General features: G+C 40.9%; 1 protein-coding gene and 1 long non-coding RNA gene across 7 annotated transcripts in view; one reads left to right on the forward strand and one right to left on the reverse strand.

The window, feature by feature from the left end:
• The first annotated feature begins 169 nt into the window (after nt 1–169).
• On the forward strand, nt 170–22,742 carry LOC123021283. 2 transcript variants are annotated; one of them, XR_006414296.1, is made up of 3 exons: nt 170–396; nt 1,290–1,329; nt 21,146–22,742. It is a non-coding gene; the product is annotated as an uncharacterized LOC123021283 (long non-coding RNA). The 2 variants fall into 2 exon arrangements; XR_006414295.1 differs by lacking the exon at nt 21,146–22,742 and adding an exon at nt 1,898–2,779.
• Nucleotides 2,911–22,762, reverse strand: part of DENND2B (DENN domain containing 2B) — a 157,463-nt gene continuing 137,611 nt past the window's right edge. For all 5 annotated transcript variants that reach the window (XM_044425932.1, XM_044425929.1, XM_044425931.1 and 2 more), the window contains 6 exons: nt 15,809–15,986; nt 15,383–15,424; nt 13,203–13,314; nt 11,451–11,690; nt 10,048–10,134; nt 2,911–3,693 (listed from right to left, as the gene is read on the reverse strand). In XM_044425932.1, the coding sequence (XP_044281867.1) occupies nt 3,659–3,693; nt 10,048–10,134; nt 11,451–11,690; nt 13,203–13,314; nt 15,383–15,424; nt 15,809–15,986 (694 nt within the window). In that variant the 3' untranslated portion in view covers nt 2,911–3,658. The remainder of the gene's footprint in view (nt 3,694–10,047; nt 10,135–11,450; nt 11,691–13,202; nt 13,315–15,382; nt 15,425–15,808; nt 15,987–22,762) is intronic.

Below are 22,762 nucleotides of genomic sequence, written 5' to 3' on the forward strand. Positions count from 1 at the left end.
CTTTTGTCGTCTGCCTTTGACTTTCCCTAATGTGATTGACTTCCCCAATGAGTCTTGCCTTCGCATGATACATGATGGCCTCAGGCTTGCCATTTTTGCTTCTAGAAAGCTCTGCCGTGGTTTATGTAGGACCCACTTGTCTTTCTGTTGGCCCAGGGTACTAACAAAGCTCTCCAAACCATGTTTCAAGCACATTTTTTCTTCCTGTCAGCTTTCTTCACTGTCCAGCTTTCACACCCACACACTGTGATTGAAAATACAATAGTCTGAATTAGCTTGACCCTCGTCTCCAGTAAAATATCCTTACATTTAATATTTTCTAGGCTACCCTTCCAAATCTGTCATCTTCAAATTTATTGGATGCAGTCTCCTTTCAGATTGATGACTGAGCCAGAGGTGTGTAAAAGCTTTCACAATTTCGATTTCATTCCCCAGAGAGGTCCGCCTGGCGCCGTCGTTATTTGTTTTTCGGCGCCAGGTGAGGACCTTTTTATTTAAATGTCATTTTAATTGTTAACAATATTTACTTATTCATCTGGCCAGGGCAACTTCTTTTCTTTTATAACTTTTATAACTTCTTTTATATCGTTTATATATATATATATATATATATATATATAATCAATTTTAGTTTTATATTGTTATTTTTGTATTGTATTTTATTGTGTTGTAAGCCGCCCCGAGGCTTCGGCACGGGGCGGCATATAAATTTTCTAATAATAATAATAATTATTAATAGTAAAGTTAATAACCGTCTATGTAATTCTTCTATAGTCATCTTTTTTGTTTACTTAATATTCAGCTGCAGCCCTGCTTTTGCACTTTGTTCTTTAACTTTTATCAGGAGTTATTTAAATTTATTACTGCTTTCTGCTGGTAATATGGTATTATCTGCTTATCTTAAATTGTTATGTATCTTCCAATTTTCTACCGCTTCCTCTGATCCTAACCCAGCTTTCCATATTATATGTTTTGTGTAGAAATTGAACAGCTAGGGAGATACACCCATATCTGACCCCTTTGCCTATGGGAAACCATTTTATTTCTCTATACTCAGCCCTAACAGTAGTGCCTTGCTCATACTGGTTATGCATCAAAATAATCAAGTGCTGAGGCACACTCATATCTTTCAGAACCATCCATAGCTGCTCATGATCCATACAAAGGTTTTGCTGTTACCTATAAAGCACAGATTGTTCATATAAAATTCTTTAGTGCATTCTAGAAGCCAATGTATATTTGTATATTTGATCATATATATATGATCTTAAATGCCTTTTCCTTTTCAGAATCCATCTTGAATGCTGGGCACTTCTCACTCCAGAAAAGGTAAAATTCTTTGTTACAACATCTCTAGCATCACTTTACTTGCATGGGAAATTAGTGCACTGCGTCTGTAATTGTTACACTCTTTTGCATATACTTTCTTGAAGATTGGAATGTATATTGAATATTTCCAGTCTGTGGGCCATTGTCTTATTTCTGCATTTATTGACATATTCTTGTTAGGATTTGGACCAATTCAATCTCTGCAACTTGGAATGCCCTATTTACTTTGAATGGTTTATTACTTTCAAGTGGTTTCAGAGCAGCTTTCACTTCATTTTCTAATATCGCAGTTTCTTCCTTCAATAAATTTCATTGGTGACCTGGGATTTTAGCATTTGGAGATACAGTCCCAAGAAAAAATGTATTTTCCAGCTTCAGGAACAGTTTTGGGGTGGCATATATATGCCCAGGCCTGCTGTAGGGAGCAGCAAAACCCCATTCTGCTTGTAGGTCATAGGTTCTAGTCCCTCAAGATTTTGTATTTTGGTCTGTACTATTATTTTGGCATTGGACAGAGCATACCTTGTAAGAAGAGCTAAAAAGTAGCTTACATATGTGTATTTTCTAGGGTGGTAAACCCCACTGAGTTATATGAGGCTTATAAACGTGCAAAGGTAAGCACTCTTTATTCTTTAGTTTTTAGTGTATGGGTTAAGCAACACTGTTGGATCCACAAATACATTTGGTAATTTGAGAAACTACTGTTGGCAACACCACAAAATGCTTAATTGGTAGATGCCAAAGGTAGTAATCCATGGCACTTGCGGATCTTAGGCTGTGGCTGACTTAGCAAAACTTTTGTTCTTTATCTGTTGGACACCTCAGCATCTTTTCAAGAAGAAATTGACTAACTCCGCTTACTGCTGATGGTACAGTGCAACAAATGCTTCTTTTTAACATGTTTCAGCAATGTCCAGTAGTTGCACTTTTTGTTGGGAGGTTATTACACAGAGAAATTTTGTACTGCAATTGTCTTTAAGATTCACTGATTTATAACCTTTTAAATTACTTACCTGCTTCATGGAAATTAAATTAAATTGTACACCCTTTTGAGAGCTTTTTTGCTGAACAAACGATATATAAAAGCTTAAATAAATAAAACAAATCGTCTCTACAAATGGATTCTCGTTGCCATCTTGTCAACTAAAAAGTTTGTACTACAACATTGGAATGGACTAGGGACCTAATGCTTTCAGTCTTTGAAGGGGCACCATCTATAAATGAGTATTTGGATGTTTGGACCACTTTTGTTGAAGCCCATGTTTGTATTTTCATACAAGTTCTTTACATATGTTAAATGATTAGGAAAAAATAAAGAATGCCACAGACATGATGAGAACCCCTTGCAAGTATCATTGCAGGAGCTTACAGGTGCTGCATTGGGATCCCTGTGACTCTGCACATGTCTACTCAAAAACAAGCCCCACTGAATCCAGTGGTACTTATTCCCAGGTTAACACACATAGAATTGCTGCACACCTTCCTGCAAAGTAGACCTAATTGAGCTGTCACTGGAAATATCCAGAAAGATATCATTAAGACAGCATTCAAAATTTGAGAAGGATTCTAATCAACATGGACTTTTGACCAAGTATTTACACAATTTATTAGAAATCATACATAAAGAAAAACTGGACTGTACCTAATTTGCAACAACCTGTTTGTCAAAAGGACAGAGATCTCTGTGAGTTCAGCAATCATAGTGCAGGATGCATTACAGTTTACTGACCATTGTTTAAAACAAAGCAGATAAATCTGTGATTGTGAATCAAGTACCTTATTACAGAGTAACTTGTTATTCTTTTTCATGAAAAAATGAATTAGAAGAAAAACTAAAGAAAAATAGAAACTCTGTCATATAAAAATCAGTCCTCTTTCACATACTCCCACCCCCAAATTCCCAGACTGGAATTCATTCACTTCCATAGTACACCACAGTGCTCACAAACATCCGTTGAAGTCAGTGGTTCTGCTGAGACAGTCAGCTGCACATAATTAGCTATTCAGTTTGCACCAAGCATTACTCAGTTCATACTAAAGAAAGAGGAACCTGTTATTTTCAGGAATATACAAATATTACCACAGTTGGCTGTGCTCATTACAAAAAAATGTTAAAGATGCTTACAGCACATTATTTACAAATATCTTTCCAAATACATAGTTTTTTTTCCCTGACACACAGTCAAACAGCATTTGCAGTCACTTAAATTTGTGACCAGCTGATATTGTCCCCTCCAACATCAGAATCTGATCATGATGATGTGCAGGTGGTGTTCTCTGTGCTCGGTGTCATAAATAGTCTTTGGATCCATATCACAGTAGATAGGAATTAATTCTTCTTGTGAAGGAACTTCATTTTATTTCCTACAATGACATAAATGGGACACCCTCAGGTATTAACATACAAATAGAGCCATGAATAATTCAGTACTATTTTGTTTTTTTTGTTTTTTGTTTTTTTTTTTGAAAAAAGCTACAACACAGTATTTCTATAGCATGTAGTTGTTTGTCACAAACACAGTTTTAAAAGAGGTACAGACATTCTACTCTGATGATTTAGGTTTGTTTACATCAGATGGAATACAGTGCTATTCTCTCTTTTTCTGATTTAGATCTATGTTCCAGTACAAACTGATAATGAAATCCTTTCCAAGTGTTGATTAAAAGGGAAATTGTTATTATTTTACTTGTTTATTATATTTATATCCCGTGTATCTGGAAAATATGCTGAATTTACATGCACAGGCTATGAATTCTGTGGAAGAGAGAGAATGACCTCTTCTTTACTGCTACTATGACATTAGTCCCAATCCTGAATTGTTGAGCCTAGAGCTCAGTGCTATGCATACTTAGACAGAAAGGACTCTGGGCTCCAGCATAAAGGGAGAGAGAGAGAAATGTCTCCCCATCCACTTTCTCTACACTGTACCTAATTCTGAATACCTCTATCATGTCTCACCTTACTTTACTTTATCTGCATTAAACAATCACCACTGTTGTAACTACTCCTCGTAAGGGAGTTGCTCCAGCTCCTTAATTGTTTTAGTTGCCCTTTCTGCACTTTTTCCAACTCTACAGTAACCTTTCTTAGGTCTGGTGACTAAGACTGTACACAATATTCTAAGTGCAGTCGTTCCACAGATTTGTATGATGGCAGCATGACATGGCCAGTTTTATGTTCCATGCTTTCCTAATTATGCCTAACATGGTGTTTGCCCTTTTCATAGCAACCACACACTGAGTTGACATTTTCATCAAGCTATTCAACACAATCCCAAACCCTTTTCTTGGGATCTGCACTAGCAGTGACTGACCATCAAGTTATACTCAAAAGTTGGGATTTTTTTCCCCCAGCATTGCTTACATTGAACCACATTTACCCTTAATTGAAGAGATAATTTTGAAGCTCTTTACAATCCTTTTTGAATTTATCCACCTTAAATGGTTTAGTGTCATCAGTAAACATAGCCATTTTCTTCCTCACTCCAGATCATTTATGAATATGTTGAAAAGCACCATTCCTAATACAGATCCCTGTGGGACCTCACTGTTTACAGTCCTCATTTGGAATTACAATTTATTTCCATCACTTCAATTCTTTTAACAAGTTACTGATCCATAACAGGACTTTTCTTCTTCTTCCATGACTGCTAAATCTGCTCAGGAATCTTTGCTGAGGGACTTTGTCAAAAGTCTTTTGGAAGTCCAAATAAACAATGCCTACTGGATTGCTCCTGTACATGTGTGTATTGAAACTATCATAGAACTCTAATGGGTTAGGATTTACCTTTGCAGAAACAATAGGCTTTCTGATTCTGTCCTTAATAACACTTTCAACAAATTTACCCAGAACACACATTAGGCTAACAGACCTGTAATGACAACATCTTCCCACAATCAGCATAGCTCATGTTCACTGACTAACCCAGCACTATCTATCTAGGCACATACTATTCACAACTTTGTACCAGACAGACAATTTAACATGCAACCTACACTCTCATCACAAACGCAGCTGTCTATGTGGCTAGTGATCAAATCTCCCACTACCACAACCCCCTCCCCAAGTTGCATCCTCAGTGCAAAAAGTTATTCTTTCTCAACGCAAAACGTTGTCTTTCAAGGAATGAGTCTTAAGGCATCATTTCCCTCATCTTCAGCATGCTGCTTTCCTTCCCTGAGATACCCATTTTTCATGACAGCAGAGGGGCTGTCACCGAAGGAATGGGACACTGCTCTGTGATTCCCAAGGATCTTATTAGCCAACCTCTCTTCCTGTCTTAGCTTGTTCAGGTCAGCAACCTTGGCTTCAAGAGAAGGAACTTGTTCCCTGAGACCCAGGAGCTCATTACACTGAGCACACATCCACAACTCCTGCTCAGCTAGGAGATGGTCATATATGGCCATACCTCTGCTGGCTTTCTATCTTCAGATGGACATAGCTCAATTTCAGCAAAGTCCTTTGTCACTTTGGTTAGGAACATGGAATCTCCCTACTACAATGCAGCTATCACACATTCTTAAATAATGCAGTTTTCATAAGCAGTTTCACATTCCAGAGTCCTATGTGATTGATTATTCTCAACTTTTGTTTCAGGTGAGTTCCATGTAATAGCCAGGCAGAGCCCACTCTTCCCCTTGGTATACACCTGAATTGCGGACGATGAAGTGGGCTGGGAGACATCTAGAGCGTAGGTGGAGGAAATCACGGGATGAATCTGACCGAACACACTTAAGAGCCCAGTATAGGGCCTATGCTGTGGCGGTGAGGGTGGCGAAAAAGAAATTCTTTTCCATTTCCACTGCCTCCTCACAATGCCGTCCAGCGGAGCTGTTTCGGGTGGTACAAGGGCTGGTTCATCCCGGCCCTAAGAAAGATCCGGTTCCACCCTTGAAGGCCCACTGGGACGACTTTGCCAAGCATTTCTGGGAGAAAATCGCTCAGAGATGTCACGAGCTGGACTCCACTAGTGATTCAGAGGCTTCTGGGGAGATACCAATGTCGCCGTCTGGTCCAAAATTGATGGATGAATTTCAGTTACTGCGGCCTGATGATGTGGACAAGATGCTTGGACGAGTACGTCCCACCACCTGCCTACTGGACCCTTGCCCATCTTGGCTAATTAACAACGCCAAGCACGGGATAGGGATCTAGATCTTGGAAGTGATTAACGCCTCTCTGAGGGAGGGCTGGGTACCTGCCCCTTTAAAGGAGGCGGTAGTTCGACCGGTCCTGAAGAAGGCGTCACTGGATCCAGAGATGGCCACTAATTATAGACCAGTGGCCAACATCCCGTTTCTGGGCAAGGTGTTGGAGCAGGTGGTGGCAGGATAACTCCAAGCACTCTTGGAGGAAACTGATTATCAGGACCCATTTCAGTCTGGCTTCAGACCCAGGTACGATGCTGAATCTGCCTTGGTCACCCTGTACGATGACCTATGCAGGGAGAAAGACGGGGAGTGCATCCCTGTTGGTTCTCCTGGACCTCTCAGCAGCTTTCAATACCATCGACCATGGTATCCTTCTGGATAGGCTAGCGGGATTGGGGGTCGGAGGCACTGCTTTGCAGTGGTTCCGCTCCTATCTCAATGGCCGATTCCAGAAGATGTGCTGGAGGACTATGACTCTGTGCCATGGCAGCTATGCCATGGAGTTCCGCAGGGTTCCATTTTGTCCCCCTTGCTATTTAACATCTACATGAAACCGCTGGGGGAGGTCATCAGGAGGTGTGGGCTGCGGAATCATCAGTACGCTGATGATACCCAGCTCAACCTCTCGTTCTCCACCAATCCAGGTGAGGCAGTGGCTGTACTGAACCGGTGCCTGGCTGAGGTAATGGGCTGGATGAGGGCCAGTAAACTGAAGCTCAATCCAGACAAGACAGAGGTCCTGTTGGTTGGCAGATCAGGCTTCAGGGAAGGGGACCTGGACCTAGTCCTGAATGGGGTTGCACTCCCTCTTAGGGACAAGGTCCGCAGCTTGGGAGTGCTCCTCGACCCAGAGCTTTCACTGGAAGCTCAGGTGACAGCAGTGGCGAGGACCACTTTCTTTCAGCTTTGGCTGATCCATCAGCTGCGTCCCTACCTGGAGGATGACTGCCTGGTGACGGTGATACACGCGTTGGTGACTTCCCGACTTGACTTCTGTAATGCGCTCTACATGGGGCTGCCCTTGAAGACGGTCCAGATACTTCAATTGGTTCAAAATAGAGTTGCCAGGCTGCTGATGGGGACTGGGCGTTATGTTCACATGACTCCAGTCCTCCGTCAGCTTCATTGGCTTCCCATTGAAGTCCGGGCCCAATTCAAGGTGTTGGTTATGACCTATAAAGCCCTTAACAGCTTGGGTCCTGGTTACCTGAAAGAGTGCTTACATTCATATATGCCCGCCTGTCCCTTGAGATCAGCGGGAGAGGCCCTTCTCCGGGAACCCTCCGTGAAGGAAATTAGGACGGTGAGTACTCGGAGGAGGGCTTTCTCTGCGGTGGTGCCCAATCTATGGAATGCGCTCCCCAGAGAGGTCTGCCTGGCGCCGTTGTTATTTGTTTTTCGGCGCCAGGCGAAGACCTTTTTATTCAAATGCTATTTTAATTGTTAATATTATTTATTTATTTTATTTTTCGGGCCAGGTCGACTCATATTATATTGTTTTATACTGTTCTTATTTATTTATTATTGTGAGCCGCCCCGAGGCTTTGGCGAATGGGGCAGCGTAGAAGCTTCTAAACAAACAAACAAACAAACCCATTGTTGTCTGCGTAAAGATTGTGGTGTAGCAGGTTCATATGTTTTGCCTGCCTATCAGCTTGGACAGCCTGCAGAATCACTAAGCGTGTCCACAAATAGGACTAATATTCTGAAATGCCCCTCACACTTCATCTGTATGATTTTACTTTGGGGGAGTAAGGGGAAGCATTTTTACAAAGCACAGTTAAGCTGAGAACTCAATGCTGCAAGATACACTGGGTAGAAAATATTTCAATTATGTTAAAATTATTTAATATAAGATACAGTCTAATAGACACAGTATTCAAGTTGCATATAAGAGATGGAACATCACAACATATCATTCTGCATCTGCTCTGTACAAGTTTACCACTAGTGTGATCTCTGGTACACTCCAAAGGAGTATCAACAAACCATTTCTAGGTATTCTGCATTAAATGGATTGAAATAGCCCAGTTATAGGAATGATGTTCTTCTATAAAATGCCAATAGTAGGTCCCCTTTTACAGTATTATTGTGTACAAGTGACATAAGGAAGTGTCACCACAATGTATTCTAAGCTTTAGAAGTAAGGCAGACTATCATGTGAAATAATACATTGAAAAATAAGATCCTCATTTGAAACCATAGAAAAATTATGGCAAAATTAGATATCTCAAATGTTAGCACAAAAGCACTGTTCTTCAGAAAGGCCATCACACAGTTGTGTGAAAGCACCATTATCCAAGGTGAGATAATAGACTTTCATTTGACTAAGAGAAGCTCCTCTAAAATATTTTCATTTTTTACAGGCATTTCATGATGAAGCAAAAACATGTTGTTATTTCAGTCATGCATGCATTTTTATATCAACTAATAGCCAAGGCTCTCGGGGTGGTTAACAAAAGTTAAAATTAAACTGTTAAAAAGACACAGATATAAAAATTAATTTAAAAGAACAAAACCACAACTGCAATTGCTACTATTCAGCACAGAAGCATGGCAATGGTCAAGAGTAACATGGGATTTATAAAAACAAAATTTACGAGTTAGACTGTTAAAATGCTGGGAAAAGAAAAAGGTCTTCACCTGGCATTGAAAAGAATATCAAGTAGATGCTAGGTGCACCTCTTTGAAAAGATCATTCCAAAACCAGGGTTTTGTTTGCTAGTTGCGAAGTCACGCCTAACCCATCGCGACCCCATGGACAACACTCCTCCAGGCCTTCCTGTCCTCCACCATCCCCCGGAGTCCACTTAAGCTCACACCAACTGCTTCAGTGACTCCATCTAGCCACCTCATCCTCTGCCGTCCCCTTCTTCTTTTGCCATCAATTGTTCCCAGCATTAGGCTCTTCTCCAGGGAGTCCTTCCTTCTCATTAGGTGGCTAAAGTATTTAAGTTTCATCTTCAGTATCTGGCCTTCTAAAAATTAGCCAGGGTTGATCTCCTCTAGGACTGACTGGTTTGATTGCCTTGCAGTCCAAGAGATTCGCAGGAGTCTTCTCCAGTTCCACAATTCAAAGGCCTCAATTCTTCGGTATTCAGCCTTCCTTATGGTCCAGCTTTCACAGCCATACATTGCAACTGGGAAAACCATAGCCTTGACTATATGAACAAAAAGGTCCGCTTCCTGGTAGCCACCTGCCTCACTTGCTTTGGAAGGGGCTCCTGGAGAAGGACCCCCAAAGATGACCTTGGGTTCCAGGTAAGTACATATAGGAGAAAGTGATCCTTCAGATAACCTGGCCCCAAGCTGTTTAGGACTTTCAATGTTAGTACCAGCATTTTGAATTGTTATCAGCACTGTTACTAGCTCAGCATTTTCTTGAAAAGATTGGTTTCTTCCATTACTTTTTAATAGATACCTCTTCTCTATTTCTACATGATACTACTTTGAAGGAGCCTGAAAACTAGAATGTGCTTTATAACAGAACTATTTCCTACCATCTTCTTAACATGCAAAAAAGCTCAAGAGCCCAGAGCTTGAATATTTCAAAACTAATCTCCTTACCAAGACCTCGTAGAAACTTATTTACTCCACTTTGTTCAGTGTCTGGAAGCTCTTCCAAGTATTGTTCAACCCTTTGTTCAAAGAGACCTGTGGGAAGTAGATGAAAGAGAAATCATTGGGTTTTTTCCAAGGGAAAGAAGGATCAAGACCTTGAGCTTTTATTTCTGCCATAGCCAGGGAGAACAGCTCTTTTTTTCCAACACTGCTTTCAGAAGGGTATTCTGGAAACCTTTATTAAGTCCTGTTCTTTATGGAAGTGCATGTCTTCCCTCCTTCCTGTCACCTGCTTTCCTCCCTTCATATCTCCTTAAATAAAAGCATTCATATTTAAACAACTCAATATGTAGATCCACACTGAAATTAATAGGACTTGTGTAAAATGTCATTTGTGTTAAGCGCTCCATCCTTAAACCATAAGGCATTTGATTGATTTTTACCAGATAATGAAAGGGGTATCTTGCTTTCATTTGCCTTCATTTGTTTTTGTTTAGGCCACACTGTAGCATCACTGCAGTATATTTACAAATTGGTTTCTGTAACCATGTGAGCACCACAGGGATTCAGGGAGCTGCAATCTTTTATCAGACAGGCGCTATACACAAAGTGCTTTTTTGGTTCCTTCCCTTCCCACAGGATTTCTGAAATTTGTCTGCATTATGATATGATTAAGCATAGATGGTGGACGTACAAGTACCTCACACTTCATCCATTATAATGTTCACATGGCAACCCACTGGTGGGGAGAGTGGAGATGGAGATGCACACGCCTCATACACACCTGAAGCCTGCTTTACCCAAACTTCAAACATAAACTACAGGCAACATTTACAGCCTTGAGATCAGTAAGGTCATTGTGGTCTAAGTAATCCGGCCAACATACTTATACAGGTCCCGTTTATAATTACATTTTCCTTTTCCCATATATGAAATAGGCTATCTCCCTTCAGAGGAGGAAAAACAACCCCATTCCAACCCTCCCTCTGTAATCTTTCTAAAGCTCTGCTATATTCCTTCCTGGAGTAGGAGTTGAGCTAATGATTCAAGAATCCCAGCAGGTGGCATTGCTGGGTAATGAAGAGTCTGACACCTGTTTGATTTTTATTTGCTTATGGGTTGTTCAGTTTTTCCTAACATAGATGCAACTACAGAGTAATACCCTCTGTTTATATACAGCATTTTGTGTAAGTCCTAAACCTTGCAAATGAGGCAATAACGCTAGTATCTGCAATACTGCAGTGTAGGTAGGCCAAAGCTGAGATACATTGTCTGTCTGTCACCATGTAGTTAGCACATTGTTGAAGACTTCACATGGACAATCACATGCTTTTGTTACGGTTAATGATGTACTCAGCTGTTTTCATTTATAAAACAAGCTATTCTGCAGTTGACAGAAGTGGCCTTACCTTTTGCCCTACATTTTCTCAGCTCTCTGTCTTGGATAAACCCAGCAAACATCTGAGATTCCATAAAGACTTCTAGAAAACGACGGATGCTCTTTGAAGCTACCGATTTGCGGAAAGCCTCCCTCTGGAAGACTCGCTCCGCCTTTTCATTTTGAGTTAGGAAAAGGGAATAGTGACCAATTGTCTCCACAAAGAAACGGATGAAAACTTCTGATACTAAGCCGTTCAGTGTATTACACTCTGCAGAAAAGAGAAAACAAAATACTTAGTAGAACTGGATGGGTATTCCCCTATACCTGAAAATCCTTGTGCATTTGCCCTTGGAGTCACATGTCACAGTCTCATGTAAGCTATAAGTCTCTTCATTATTAGCATGTAAAAACTTGCTTCGTCTTATTAAGCTGAGATATGCTTGAACCTTGTGCCCACATGCTGTCCCCTTTCTCCTCCATCCTTGGATTGCCACAATTGAAGTCCTCCTGGGTTAATTAACCATAGTGTCCTGTTACATCCAAACTGTGAAACCTTGGTTACTAGGACTAGGAACCACAAAGTTCATTTCAGATCCTGATAACAATAGTTTCTTAGTTTAGACAAAACAGGGAACTATACTAATTAACTAAGGTATCTCTCATATCTCTATAAATATGAGAAGTTGATACAGTAGTTTAATGATGATATAATATAGTTTAACCATGACAAGCTGGAAGACCAAGCTCTCATGCTTTCACTGGCAGCATAACTTGAATTGTTATGGAGAGAGCTTACAGAACCCTTTCCTTTCCCCATTGACTTTGGAAATCACTTGTTCAGGACTATGCTTCCATTTAATAAGAAGGCTTTTGTATTCCAAAACTCAAGGAACAGCTTGAGTTTACTGAAAATAATTACAACTTTCCTTCAACAATGTTGTCAGACATTGTGGGCCAGTTTGTACAACACTGTTGTGAGTTATTTAACCCCGGATGAAACATGGCATAAGCTGGCTACCATTTTTAATATGCATCCCCCTATCTGGGGTTGCTGTATCATCCAAACCTGGCCATCTGGGGTTATGCAAGGGTATTCAAATTAGGAGCTGTAGCTTAAATAGCCATGGCTGCAAACAGGATCAATGACACTCTTTGCCAGTTAACATGCCAGTAAATGTATACAAATGATTTGGGCTTCAGTCCTACAAAGACCTACTATGTGTACACAGAACAACTCCATGAACATTTATAAAACAAATCAAAGTGCAAGCTCTATGAAAGGGAGTGTAGCCATTCATATTAAAACAGTTTTAAAGCCTTTAAGGTATAGGGTATACTGAATAGGTATAGGGAGATACATCAGTTGTTTTCTTAGGGAAGCTACAATGATTTAACTCAGCAAACACTTCTGAAGCAAATGTGTTTGCAATTTTTCCTCCTTTGGGATTAGCACAGCTCTCAGGCTTGTAATTAAATTCTCTCCAAGAAACAGAATTAAGTGAGCCAAAGAGTCGTGGAAGTGACCATCAAAAATAATTGCTCTTAAATTCGCATTCAGGCAAATGGTTAGAAAATTATGGCCGTGTTTTGAAAAATGTGTCTTCATTAAAAACTACTACTAACTCTTTGCTGCTGAGAAGCTGAAAATATACTTTTGCAATTAATGCGATCAGTTTACATACAACATTCTTGTTTGCCTCTTTAGCTTCCAAGCTAAAGTTAACCTCAATCCCACAACAATTGCACTGTAAACATTGCATTTCTTCCCAGCCTCACTTACCCTCATCTGATTCACTGTCTGAATCTTGGTTTATTAAATCATTCTTCCTCTCTAGAGCCTGCTCCAGAGCTGCTTGCAGTTTCCTGGGCAAAAGTGTGTCTTCATCATCCATCTAAAGCAGTGGAGGGAGGCAAAATAATGCTAAGAGTTCATTCTCCTGCATTTCTTTAGTTCCAATCAGGTTTTCCATATTCGTTGTTTAATGCCTGTGCACATTACAATTGTATGTATTTCAGAATGTTTGACTTCTGGATGCGGTTTTATAGAAATCAGACTGAATTATCTGCAAACAGTGTGTAAATTTTGCACACTATTTTTACATACTATAACAAGTAGGAAATAGTGTATAAGCTTTTTTTTTTTTAAACACAAATCCACCAATCTCCTCCAACTCAAGTAGCAGGGTTGTTCTCTTTTTCTTCTTCACCATGTCTACCCTGCTGGGGTTGTCACAAGAAACACAGGGATTGCCATGCTGGGTCAGGTTCAGAAAAGGGCATCCAGTTCTTAGAGAAGTTAATAAGCAAGGCAGTAAATTCTTTTACTGTTTTTCCTCAGCATCCAGCAATCGAAGGTAACAGTTTCTGAACATTCTAAATTATTTTATTTATTAAATTTTTTTGTATGCCATCCTTTATATAAATAGCTCAGGATGACTTAATTATGATAGCTAATAGTCATTGCAGGATTTGAATCTACTTAATCAGATGAAACTCAAATACTTTGGCCACCTAATGAGAAGGAAGGACTCCCTGGAGAAGAACCTAATGCTGGGAACAATAGATGGCAAAAGAAGAAGGGGACAGCAGAGAATGAGGTGGCTAGATGGAGTCATTGAAGCAGCTGGTGTGAGCTTAAGTGGACTCAGGGCGATGGTGGAGGACAGGAAGGCCTGGAGGAATGTTGTCCATGGGGTTGCGATGGGTCGGACACGACTTCGCGACTAACAACAACAAACAACAACAAATCTTTTTGAAAGCATTTTCATGCTCACGGCCGACATAGGATCCCGTGCTTTTGGCTGCAAAGGGATAGGATGCTTAAACAGAAACAGTGTGACACAAAAGAATTTTATGCATGTGATGTTCTAGCGCTGCTCAGCCCCCTCTCAATCCATGGTTGCTGCCCAGCTCAGCAAAGCAATGCTACATTAGCATCTGACACATGCAAAACTGATAGTCACACTCAAGCAGTGTGGTAATATCTGGAGAAAGAGCTGTAGGCAAATAGCTATACTCATGTGCTAGAAACATTTTGAAAGGAAAGGGTGAAATCCAGTCATATTGTCCTGATGATGGAACTGCTTCCATCAGCAGAACTGGATGGGGTGGGGGATGAGCATCCCTCCAGAGCAGACTATTATGGGGTGCAGAGGATTCTAGAGAAGAAGGGAAAGGGAGAGAATCCTATGATGCAAGTAGTGAAGTTGGATTCTGCCCAGACCACTGATATGTCTTGTGCTATGAATTTGCCTGAAATCTTACCAGTGTCTCTGCATGGAATATTGATTTTTATGAGTCCCAACATGGCACCCCACTTTTAAAAATATGCATACATGGATTTATATGAAATGCATACATCTTTCTAGGAAACATACATAGGCTTCAACAAAAACAGACCAATTATCCAAGTGTATCCATTCAAAGGTGCTGTCTGTATGCCACCCATTCAAATACTGAAAGCATTGTAAAGACTTCCATGAATTGCATTATGGGAGCTCAGGTTTATCTTTCTTATGTTGTAATATCAGGCTTTTGGTTGTTGGAAGGTGCTGCGGATCAATTTTAGCCATTTGTCATTGCCAAAATGTGCCTTTAAAAGCAGCAGTCACTTAGCTGAATTGGACAATCCCTTATTAAAGAGATGTTGCAGAATCTAGTTAGATATACAAAAATGATTTGCTGGGCAAAGTACAGTCTAAGATCCATAGACAGGATAGGTAGATGCCAAAGCTCATTAGTGGTGCCTACAGCAGTTTCTCAAATTCCCAAATGTACTCATGGGTCCAAAAAGATTGGGTGGGGGCTGCTCTATGAGGCTGACCCCATATCACTTCAGTTCTCATTCCTAACTGAAGGATCAACTTCACAACGGAGATTTATAACATCATCTGTCTTTCTGGAGTGGGCTGTGAAGCAGTTTTCTACATTCAAGAAAACAAAGCAAAACCCATAAAGTACCTGTCTGATAAAACGATCAGATCCGAGGTTCACCATCAAAGCCTAAAGAGAATGAATACAAACATTTTATCCTGATGCCTGGAGAGCTTTTACTGTTATTCAACACACACACACACCAAAATAAATCCAAATAGGCTTGGCATTTGATCCTTGCCTTATTCAAGGACAGCCAGAGCCAGTAATATTTGGGAAAGAATTCATATAAACAATGGCAGGATTGTAATTCCTGGTGAATGGCATCTATAGCTTCACCTAGAATGCAGTGTCCTACATTGGTTGTATGCAGAGGATGTAGAAGAAACCTTTTATTAGAAATTATTTTCAGTGCGATATAAGTCAAGATGTAGGTATGAAGACCTGTTGATCCTATTTCAGGATTCTTTCCTAAGGATTTAATCTAGTGTGAAATTTTGATTCCATTCTTACCTCTTCTACAGGTAGCTCCTTTAGTTTAGGCAGGGAGCTGGACAGGAGCCCCACCAGAAATGGAGTCGGGCAGCAGACAATATCAATCATGGAAGAAGGAAGGACAGGAATGAAGGTGTGTTGCCAGGAGAAGGGGTACAGCAGAGCCACCACAGCATGAGAACAGCTGGAGAGGGTGCTGAAAAGAAAAGTGCTGGCATTAGCGTGTGCTTTCAAGGCTAGCGCCCATAAGGTGACTTTGCACATTATCCATAAAGAAAAGGAGAGGCGAGGCAGTGCTTGCTCCCAGTGTATCTTGTGCCGGGGGACCCACAGATCTCTCCCGCTGCAAGATGCGTGCGCTTCAAAAGAGAAAGCCCGATACACCTTGATACATGAATGTCCTGTCAGTCTTGCACCCAAAGTGCAAAGCCTGCTTTGGATTCTTCCTACACACTCTCATAATGGGAGTCATTCAGCCAGTATTTGTTCAGGAGTCACTAAGCGGGGGATTTGCTCCTTTTGCATCTTCAGCAACAACCTGACAGGTGAAGATGCAGTGAGCGGGAAAGTACACCTGTTGAATTTCTGCCTGCCACTCAGTAATCTTGCCAAGACAAGTTTAATATCAGTGCTCTTGTTAGGCTAGTCACTGCTTTACAGCAGCTGCCTTTGCTTCCCCTTTCAACCAGATTCCCCTATCTCTCAGCTTACATTTTTTGCATCGTAAGTAAGCACTGGAAAAACAGCCTGTCCTTGAGCAGCATAGCACTCTGGAAACTGAAAGGGTCAAGCACTTGTTGCTCTTGACCTTGCCCAAGTCCAATTTCATTTGTTATCACTCCTTCTTGAATTCCTCCATCTGCAGGATATAGAATAATACTTATGCCGTCCTTCATTTGCAGAGCATGTTCTGAGGAAAGCACTTCAGGGACCTTCATGCATTCAAAAATGCTTCTGAATCTTCTTCGGAAATTCTTTGCTGACACTGAACTTTTAACTAGAGCATCTTCCCAACCCCTTTCTTCAGAATACAGTCTTATATATGCAGGACACTTTCCCTGTACACTTATTTTATACTTCTCCAACAGACTTTCAGAAAACAAAAACGAAACTGTGTTTTAAGAGTTTGAAGGTTTTAAAACTTTTGTAGTTTAACTGGAGCACATGTTTGTCACAATGAAAACTTGTTTGGGTCCCCTCTTTAGTTCTCAAGAATTATGGATACCCATTTACTGTACAGCTTTCTTACAGCATGAAAATGCTGATTTGTTAGTGGTCAATTTACTGACATGCAAGACTTTTTGGAGACCCTAGATGGCATCAAATATCTGCTTTGAGACTTTCTGCCATTTCTAAGAAGAAGCATTCCAAAGACCACACATAAGAAGACATAAAACAATTTGCTTTTCAGTAACAACTGCAGCTGAGTGCTGTGGAAACCATGATTCTGTGGGCCATATGGGAAGCTCTGAAACCTCACACAGCCCCTTATGGCACTTCTGTACATCTGACTTCTCCACCCATGATAGAATTTTTGTGGACCACCAAGACATTGACACGTTAGTCCCCCAGGCCCCTGTCGCTTGTGCCAAGGTTTCTGCTGACCTAAGATACCTAACAGAATCATGGCAGTTGCAAGAACCACCACCATCGCTAAACCACCAAAAGCTGCTGACTGGAAATGTCCTTATAGTATCCTGTACAGGATCGAGCACACTTTTGTGCATATTAGCTCCCTACAGTTGTTTAATTATTAACTGGTCAGGTGAGATATATTCTTACTAAAAAAAGAGTGAATGAATACTTATATACATATGCTCAACTTCCTTCATCTCAAGGTGATTTAAAAGTTGACTCCTACCCTGATGCACTTGAATAGAGTGGCTATCTACAGAAATGAATAAGCTGTGCAAATATTAAGTATTTGCAAAATTGTTTTGCTTTAGGTGTATACATGTGTGTGCATGTGCATGCACGTGTGTGTGTTTGCATGTACATGCACACGTGCCAGTCCAGCACCCTTAGAACTCCTTGCCCAAATGAGTTTTATCCGTATACTAAAGCAGGTGAGAAATCTCTGGATGGAATTCCCTCTCCACTGAAATTAATTTAGTAACACAGAGGGGCCTAGCCAAGGCATCTGACTTTTATGACCTTGCCTGCACAAGAATTCATGCAAACTTCCTTATCAAATCTATCAGTTGTAGCACTGCTATCCAGCATGTGATGTCTTGGCCTCCACTTTTATCTTACTAAAAAGAATGTATTTGATTTTTTAAAAAACAAACAGTGATCTGATTCAGGAAAAGAAAAATGTTGGGCATGTTTCAGGCTCCCAGGCATAACTCTTTAACTCACATTTAATGACAGTGGAAATTTCAAGTGTAACTGATCAACTCAATAAGCAAATGGAGCTAAAACAAGAACCACGTTAATCTAAAAGCAGGAACACAAACATTCCATTAGTGTTCAGCACATAATCTTTGCTTTCTATAGAATGCCCTTTTGTGACTTGCCCTCCTCTTGAAGGCAGAACCATGATGTAAATCAGCATCAACATCCTCTCTCATGTACAGTTCCCACGCTTCTGCAGAGCGTTCTGCTTTGGGCCATCTCTCCCTGGCTTCCCTTGGCAGATTGTCCAATGTGCTGGGTCACTGGGACACCGTTGGGAGTAACAAGTTGTCAAAAGCACATATACATGCATGGGTAGCCTTCCTTGAGTTTGACTTCCAGAGGTGTAGCCATGTTAGTCTGTAGCAGTAAAAACAACCAAGACTGGCACCTTAAAGACAAACAGACTTATCGTGGCACAAAGCTTCCATGGATGGAGGAGTCACCTCCATTCCCTGAGAGGTTATCACACTATAGATCTGTTGTCTCCTTTGGGTTTGGTGTCGTAAGAAAAGTGCTAAATACACTCAAACAGGCAAGTCTGAGGAGCTTGCTAAGGAGCAAGTCAAATAGACAAGTCTGAAGGACCATCTGAGTGGGATGGTGTAACGTGGTGTCCTGCAACAGCGGGGGGTTGGACCCGATGGCCTTCATGACTCCTTCCAACTTTGTGGAAACAATATGTTTAATCCTTGGACATGTCTACAAACTTCCAACTATTTATTTGTACTATGAAAGTTAGTATACAATGGAGCCAGTATGCCATACATATTTTCCACAACATATCATCAAAAAAGCAGAGTGGCAAAAAACTATATGGTGAGAACTGAAACCTGGTCTCTTGCTTTAATGCATCTTACAGTGACAATGACAGCCAGGATTTAATCTGGACAACAAAAAGCATTCTGATGCATGAAAAGATGGTATTGTGCAAACACATCCTGCTTTTTCAACTGCTTTTTTTCCAAATAGGCTCACCAGGAGCACACATGGCCTCCAAGCATGGATCTTTCACATAAAAGATATATGGCACCATTACCATGAAGGGTTTGTTTAGGACTGTAGTCCAAGGAGGGTGCCAGCTCAAATTATTGCTAATCTACCAGTCATTTAAACCATGATAGCATTCTCCGAAGACAGCATAAGTTCTCTAGGTTCTGAAGCTAGACAGAAACACTCTTGATCTAACTTCAAATTCTGGTCCCTGCAGACTGAAAGCACAGAATCCTTTCTCCCTTACTCAGATTGGAGAAATTACATGCCATGCATATTTTGTTACATTTCTTACCCATGAAAATATCAAAATAAAAGCATGAGTCATTGTTGCTAGCCATGAAAGAAAAATGCCAGTTGAAAAATGCTGCGTGAATAGCTGTGACCGTGAGAAAGGTCCCCAAGTTACAAAATTTGCTAACACATGCATTCAGGGACAATAGTGATATTCAAAGACAAAGAACTGAATGCACTGATTGGGAGCAAACCACAGCAGAAGATGATGTGGCAGCATTTACTGGAAACTCAGATGCTAAGGAATATTTAAAGGATAATGTTTCAGACACTGAAAATAAACAACACAGGAAGGTGACTTAAAGCCAAAGCTGAGATATTTCACAATACTAAAGATTTCTAAGTGCAATTATTTTTCATGTGATATTTTTTCATGTGACATAATGCACATATCTAATGAACACCACACTTTATCTTACCTGGTGTTTATCAGAGTTCAGCTTCTTAGTTTCAGGGTAATCAGTGTTGGTAGAAAACCAGTCACCTTGCAGGAAGATGTTTGGGTTTGTAAAAAAATAACAACCAACTAAGGCTAGTTACTCATGACAAGTTGTGTCCTGTGAACCTAATCATCAACAACATGATAATCCACACTCAAGCATGGGTTGAATGTGGGTTGTCACTGAACTATAGGTTGTTGCTGAAAAATTGGGCTTTCATGTTGCCTTGACCTAGCCATGCCAACAAATCATGGTTTGTTGAACCAGGAGCCATCTATGAAGCCATGTTTTGTTGTGGATCCATGTTTCAAACACAACAATGATGGCAGCAATTCATGGTTCAACCATATCGCACACTCATCTTTTCCGTGTGGATTATTGTGTTGTCTGAACCCAGCCATGCTGGGAAGGGATGTAGCTATTCAGTTGGAATCCCAAGAATTTGGAAACTGATACAGCAACCAATAACAACACTTAGGCTGCAATCCAAAACACAGTTTTTCACAGCATTAATACCCTCCAGTTGTGTTGGGCTGCAACCAATAGCCATAATGGGAATTACTGCCCAAATTACCTAGGGTACCACAGGCGGGGGAAAGCTGCCATACACACTGACCTCAGTGTAAGTCCCATTACATTTAATGGGGCTCACTTCTAAGTAGCCAAGCAGAAGGTTGTACTATTAGATTTGTTTACTAACTACCCTCTGCAATTAACTTGTTCTTTTTGCCCTTTTAGAAATTAATCCTCATATACAACAGTAAACGACTTTGATCAGATCTGAGACTCCACGGCAAGCTTAAGCAGTCTCTTTAATTTGCACGCTGATCTGATTGCAGCAAATGAGCTTTGTGACAAGCCCCAGAACACAAACAAGGTTTGAATGATAAAGCTGGTGTAGGGGGCATAAAGTGAGAAGGAAATGCATACTTTCCACATCACATCAGCCAATTATCAACTATTCCTTTGCACAAAAAACTGTTTTAACTATGGTCACAATGTAAAGAATAATTCTTAGCTCCTTTATCCTTCTACCAAGTATTTTTTCCCATGATTGCAAGCCAACATAAACCTCATATTGCAAAGACATGAGTCATGTTTAAGGATTTATCTTGTTGGGCATTGTATATGAAGGATTTGACAAAATCAAGTATGCCACTATACTGGGTGAGAATTAAAGGCTTTGTAATATAATCACAGTGGTCTCTGAACTTGCTTTCTTGTCATCACATAGGAATGGTTCTCCACCAGATTACTTCTGCTATTCAAGATGAGCTGCACAGCTTTCCATCATGGGCCTGCAAGCACACCCATGGTAATCAAGTCTACATGGTGGTGCATACATGTGCTCATGAAACTGTTCATGAAACAATTCATGATACTACCCTGGCATGCATGGTGAGAAACACAGAGATAGAGCAATCGAGTCCTGTCCAATGAATACTATGCTGCACTCCCTCTCAAGTTGCAGCTAGGTTGCAGCAAAAGAAGGGAGCAGAGTCCAATTTGCTCAGCAGCTCCGCAGATACGAACGTGAGCTCCTGACGGCTTTTGTGCAGGCGAAGCACCACCACAGTGCCCCAGACCCACCATGCAGCAGTAGTGGCCTGCAGGCTGAGGAACGCGGGCAGCCATTAAGCTCACTGGCTGTCTTTGGTCCAGGCAAAGACTCTCAGCACAGCACAGCATACAAGGTGGTTGAGAGGATAAAATGAAGAGGACGATTATGTGCACAATGCCTTGGGCTCCTTGGAGGATGGGCGGGAAATAAACTGACAAACAAGCATTGCGCATGTTGACTGGGTGGGGGTTTTCCAGAGGCTTTCCCAGCTAAAAGGAATAAAGCTGAAAACTCCTGTGGGCAGAGCATGTGCTCAGACACTGGGCTACAGTTTCTCCTCACCCAGTAACAGCAGACTTAATATTCAGCCTGCAATGGCTGCTGCAGGAACAATCATAAAACAATTAAACATGTCAGTATTGCTACTGAAGCTCTTTGCAATAGCTATTACCTAAGAGGATGTTATTCCCTGGGTAGGATTACATTATAAAGCCTTAAGCAAAATTATAAGGAGAATTTTCAAATTGAGAGACAAATGGAATCCTTAGTTTTGGAATGAATCTTTGAATCCAATCTAACCAGACACTATGCTCAGTTTCTGGGGCCTTCCTTTGGATGCCAACTCCTCAGAGGGTGGCAACTAGGAGGAGGGTTTTTTTGGTGGTGAATCCCCATCTTTCAAATAATCTCCATGCATCCTCCATGCCGCAGCTCTCCTGGTGCCAAATTTGCCATATTTTCTGTGCAAGGTTAAGACAGCCCTCTTTGCAGAGGCCTTTAAAGACTTCCCTGGTCATTCGGGGACCTGATACAATTACCTACAAAATGCCAGCATTCTGCCAGTAGCTGAGCTTAGTGGAAGCATTTCAACCTTTTAGAATGGGGGAAAACTGCACAAAAGCCAGAAAACCACCAAGCAACCACTGCCTAGGAGAAAGGGATTGGGGCCAGGTGGAAGAAGTGTGGCCATCTGGAAAACCTCAGGGGATTGGATTTGGCTTACAGACCTGAACTTCCCTGCTCTGGGGTATAGCACAGCATATTTTCAAGTTGATTCCTTAATAAAATTACTGAAAAGTCATTAATGAAAGTCCAAGGCAGAGAAGCCCACATTTTAAACAATTATACATGATTACGGGAAGATTCTAAACAAACTGTAATGAAATCCTATCCATTGCTGAGTGTTCGAATCTATTAATCTATTAATTTTGTGAGCTTCTGCCTAAGTTCTTCACAGTACCACTGCAGTCTCATCTTGCTGCTTAATTCTTAAGTTCTTGTGTGGCTTAC

The sequence above is a fragment of the Varanus komodoensis genome, unplaced genomic scaffold, assembly GCF_004798865.1.
Source record: "Varanus komodoensis strain SLA01 unplaced genomic scaffold, ASM479886v1 scaffold16, whole genome shotgun sequence".
Classification (NCBI taxonomy): Eukaryota; Metazoa; Chordata; class Lepidosauria; order Squamata; family Varanidae; genus Varanus; species Varanus komodoensis.